The following is a 5,488-nucleotide window of genomic DNA, read 5'->3' on the forward strand; positions in this document are numbered from 1 at the left end:
AATTAATATTTTTAAAATCGAAAGGGAAGCAAACTAAAATAACTTCTAGGAATGTACCAGGGTGACAAACTATACCGAAATACTTATTCTATCTACAGTAAGGTCAAGAGTGTGTTGTCAATAAAACGAACCAATTTGAACTCCTTGTAGGTTGAACTTTTGAACTTCTGGTTAGTACAACTAATGCTGACATAATACGGTTAATTGAAACGTAGTGCCACACTCTGGTGTATAAAACGCATTTAGAAAGGATAGGCAAGATAGAACTGGTGGTAGATCAGATTCAGAAGATAAAAGTAAAAATAAAAATAACCTGTTTCACTAATTAATAAAATATATCAAAACATTCCACTGGTTTTCCATTTCAGGATTATTGTAGATTAATTTCTGCTCTAACTATCCACGCCAAATTGCAACAGTAGAAAGTGCAGAGATTTTATATAAAAGAGAGAGAGAGAGATTTTATTATTTTTTGGCTAGTACAGGAATGTTCTTTTTTTTTTTTTTGTTTTTCGTTGCATGTTTTGCTTGAGGATAGACAGAAGAATCAATAAACGGGTACGTATTTCGACAATCTACAAAAGAATACAAGTGATCCTTCTGTTTGACGTAGCCGAGTGTTCGGAAACGAGAGGTCGAAACAGGCCTGAACAATCTCGAAGATTATATTGTAAATAAGACCACATTAATATGTACTATAATTATATTAATGATCTTAGAAACTGCAGAATGTTCGCGTCATTAATCAGTTTCTGGACATTGTCAATAGCTTATTTTACCGAATTAAACACGAAAATGTACAATATACACATAATGTAAACTTCACGTGAATTAAGACTACAAACCAACAAATAAATATTTTTATCACAATATGAACTCTAGTGCAGTGTATAATTTCGGATTATGGGTGCAATCGGGAGCGGACTTGTAGTCCTTTAATCTTCTTGAAGATCGATATATCTCAGGAGAAACAGATGAAGAGGAAGTTTCTGAACACCACCAGGAAGCTGCCAATTTTCATAAAGAACGCGCCTAATAACACACCTGCATAGATGGCGGAGCTCGGATGGATTCAAGCATCTCTGTTTCAGCAAGGGCGACCACTTAATTGTCATGTCAAGAAGTTGTCTCGCAGAGAGGTCCCAGCTCCGGATGATCTTCCGCCACCACAAGAAGTGACGACAGATCACCGATTGCAGAGATCCTATTGTCAACTGAGGAGCAACACGGAGAAGAAGACGAATGCACAAGATCCTTCCTTGGTGGTAACGTTGCTCTTCCTCATCTGTTTTGGATCCCTGACTGAGCAGAAGCTCTTGTAGGCAGAGCAAGATCAGATAACATATTCGGATTTCCACGCTGACCGAAATAGCCTTAAATCGAGTTGGATTGAAGTTCCCTCCGAGCCTCAGTAATCGCAGCATTAATTCGGGTTTAACCCTAACGATGCTGTACAAAAACGGATTAGAGATATCTCGGCTGATTACATCAATAAATCGTTCACCAAGACCAAATTCCATTCTATTTTCATTAGCAGCGCGGGTGAAATAGATAGTCGGCGAGTTCGGCATGGTTCCACTGCTGGCAACGTCTATTTGGGACCACGTCCATAACGGGTGTATCTGTTCGGGATATATCAGCTCTTGTTCGCAAATTCCTTGTAGCAGATCGCAGTCATACAGACACATCAAAACTTCTCCAACAAGTGTCATATCATTAATGTCCTTCCAAAAGCATACTTTAGCAGCGGTGTAAATCAGACATCTATATTCACTGTCCACAAATTGTCTATGTGTTTCCATCCTCCACTTGCAATATAAATCCAAAACTGCTCGCATATTATGTCTTTCATCATAGCTTGATTGCTGTTCCCTGCTATCGGACGAATTTAGAATATTATTAAGAGCTGAGCTAATTTCTTCCGGTAAAGAAGAAACTGCGCAGCTTGCAATTCCATCCATTGACTGGATTAGGTGCGCAGCGTACCTTTCATAATCTTTTTTGTTGAAGCTTATTATTGCGTCTAGTCCAATGAGTAATAGTAGAATAAATGATACTGAAAAGCATTGTTGAGTTAACAGTAATTTTAGAAGTAAAAATTACACAAAATTCGAATGGCAGAATTGCAGATAATCGCCAGTTTTCAACACCGGACGACAGGAACCCATTTCTACCATCACAGTGAGCAAAGAACTCAGAACAATGGGTCTACGCAGCTAGATGGCAATTCTTAAGTAACTTCTGTGTGAGCGGAACAGACCAATTTATTTGCAATGTACAAATCCTACCTTGTGGCGTTCTTGTGTCGGAACTGTTTCCTGATATGCAATGGGCCCTCTCGTTATTCTAGTGAACTCTGTCACCTGGAGGATAAACAGCATTTGACTACTTGAAGATTATTTTTCAAATAGTAAAAGAATGTTTCATCTTTTTGTTTCTTTGGATCACAGTACCATTGTATAATGCAAACATTATACCTGGGCAGATAATGCCACAACCCACTGGATGAGAAATGTACAGGAATGGTACGCAGAGCACTTCAACAACATGAAGTGTCTGGCGTGGTCTGTACATTTGCCGGTTATGATCCCATTGAGAATCTGTACAGTCATCGGAAAGATGTATCCGAAAAAAGCCTCAATCAACGAACCTAGGGGATCTAAGGAGTGGAATAGCATCACCAGGGATGCTTGTGCGCAACTAGTCGAACCTTCTCACTTAGATTTGCAGCTGTCATTCGCTCTAAAGGTGAACCTTCGTGCTGTTTGGTATGTTTTTCTAATATTTTGTTAGGGCATTGTATAAAGTAAGGTGAGCTTTTGTTTTTTGAGTGTGGTACTAAGTGCCCAGCCGCTCTCTAATGAAATAGCTGTACGAGCTCAACTCTTCTCCATAAATTCGTGTCTCTCATTGTCTATCTATACTTCTGTAGTGTGATAACATCAGTACTAATTGCTTTAAAGCTGTGGTACTGCTTCAGTAATTGAATCTGTTGTAAGCTAAACATTTGTTAGAGAGAGAGAAGCCTGTTTCAAAGCGAGGAATCAATGAGCAGAAGTTAAGGCGAAAACAGTCCAGGTGTTTAGATATTAGCATGATAGTTTTACTGGAACTAAATTAATACATACACAGCAAGTTGCATTCTTTTAAAGTTCATTGACAGACGTCATTTCAGCCCCTAAGCATATCAATCACAGGTGATGCCGATCAGCTGCTGACACCATAGTAATCAGTCAGTAGTACGAGGATCATTTATCGAAAGCTGAACTTAAATACACTGAAGATAATGCGAGCACCCCACCTCAGCAACTAAGGGTTAGTTATTTTGGGCTACAAACTGGTGATTTAAACCCTGGGTTATATATCTATTTGTAGAACACTGCATGAACCTTTAAGTGCGGAAGCACAACATGCAAAATACCCACGTCTGAACGATTAGGAGGAGTAATTTTTTTTTTATCCTTTGGGAAAATTACCTCCCCGTGTTCAGCCCAAGGTACATGTTTTGGCCGAACACAAAAAATATGGCTTTCCTTATTTTGAAAATTTCTTCAGCATTCAGTAGCTTGTGGATTTAAAATTACGAAGATCCTTCCATGATAAAAGAGGATCCTTCAAACAAATATTATCTGGCAATTAAATGAAGGGCCGCTCTCTTCACCTCCCTCACTAGGAAAGGCCGACTCTGGTATTATAAGGTTATTGGCGTGTCAAGATTGTTTTTCGATAGACTACGATCATCAAAGACCTGCGCAGAAAATAACAAGGTCGAACCCGATTTTCCAAAAGTTGTCGACATAATCAGAGGCTGAAATTCTTCTAAACTCCGATTTGCACGTAACGTGCGATAAGCGTGACTGTCTCCCCTCCATGGGAGTGTTGGGAGATTAGAAGAAGAAATGCGGGTGGTCTTGTACTGTGAAATCTATTAGGTGGTCAATGACTCTTAGAAGATAGGTGGTTGGTTCCTGTTTATTTTTTGCCCTTCTTATGCGCCGATGAAATACAAGGAGACCCCACCCATTGGGCACACTCTTCTAATAAATGGGGTTAACTTGCCATTACGGCCCTATTATATTCACAGGGGGACACTCGGAAGATGTGAGGCATACAAGAAGCTCCTCATTACAATCGCTAAGAAAAAATCTGATGGGAACAAATCCTTTGAACACGTTCAGAACATATTGCTGGAATGGCTAGTCATTGGGTGATACGATAATACCAATACGCTTTCTGTGGTCTTCTAACTCTTCTGACATGTCATTGTTATGAGAATATTTTCTTTATTTTAGCAACTGCCTTCATTATAAACATTTTCAGGAGGGAGCTGGTTCATCAGGAAATACATATTCCGGAAGTGGCCAAGCGTGAACGGTGTGTGGACTAAAATACATAACTGGATGCCCGAAAGAATACAGCTGCACTTTTATTAATTTGAATCATCTGACGAGAGAGATGACTAGAATAATAATGCTTAATTTTATTATCTAATCTTACGGGAACGTTATCAATCTAAATGTAAATATGGATAATTACAGAGTATTTGCAAAAAATACATAATTAAAAAAAGTGTGAGATTACCTGGAATAACTTTTTAGACCGATTACTGTTACTAACTGATCTCATTTAATAATTGATTCTAATTCATTTTCAATTAATTGATTGTGTTGATCTCGTTGTGAAACGTAGTGTTTGTGGGCTGGAATATTTAAACTCCAAGAATGTAGAACAATTTTATAAACAATTCTTCGAGGCAATTCCTTTGAGTTAAGTTAAGTATTTTATTTTACTGTAAACACATAACAAAAACACATAACTAGAGTTGCAGTTGACTGACCTTTAAAGAATATTTCTTTTTATCTTCAAAAATAAATGTTGTAGCCTTATACTACAAGAGTTAATGCTAAAAGAAAAATTGAAGCTGCACGTTCCATCTTAAGAATCGAACATTATCAGTACATCAGTTAACCACTCTGATAAGTTATTCTCAGCTGTCACCATCGACAAGATGGATCGCTACTTCAAATACCGTGTAATATTGGACGTGAAATTTCCCCAACTCGATTCACGCATATTTATATTTATTTATTTATTTTTATTTTGTCCTGACCGGAGAAGATTTTCACGACTATAAACTTTTCAATGGACTCTTTGTTTCATTGTTATCTCCAACCACATCAGATAGCTAGGCTGGCTAGTTTTGTTCTCAGAAGGAGATTAAAACTAGCCAGAAAGTAAATTTATGTTTACTCGCTTGGCATCTTTCAGTATAGTGGTAGTACAGTATATTGAAAGCACTTCTACGTGATGCTATAGGCAGCTAAAGAAGAATAAACTGGCCTCAATCTAATGCTAAGTCAATTAATGCTAAGTCAATTAAAATATAATTTAAAAATAATTTCATTGTAATCTTTCAGGGTGAATGCCCAAGAAACTGTGTATCTTCATGCCCATGTGGACGGAGGTCCGTTTCACTCCTATTTATGTA

The 5,488-nt window shown here is 37.9% G+C and overlaps 1 protein-coding gene across 1 annotated transcript; it reads right to left on the reverse strand.

Annotated features, from left to right (window-relative positions):
* Positions 1-935: 935 nt before the first annotated feature.
* On the reverse strand, positions 936-1,961 carry LOC150080323 (uncharacterized). The gene has a single exon (XM_090380682.1). It carries the CDS (start codon positions 1,959-1,961, stop codon positions 936-938), a length of 1,026 nt encoding a protein of 341 aa, XP_090236808.1.
* Between the last annotated feature and the right edge of the window lie 3,527 nt (positions 1,962-5,488).

The sequence above is a fragment of the Mastigoproctus giganteus genome, chromosome 9 (genome assembly GCF_048544385.1).
Source record: "Mastigoproctus giganteus isolate SK-2022 chromosome 9, ASM4854438v1, whole genome shotgun sequence".
NCBI classification, from domain to species: domain Eukaryota; kingdom Metazoa; phylum Arthropoda; class Arachnida; order Uropygi; family Thelyphonidae; genus Mastigoproctus; species Mastigoproctus giganteus.

Bases quoted from the DNA above. Each gene is read 5' to 3' on its own strand.
- LOC150080323 (XM_090380682.1), bottom strand. From the start codon at position 1,961: ATGGATGGAATTGCAAGCTGCGCAGTTTCTTCTTTACCGGAAGAAATT.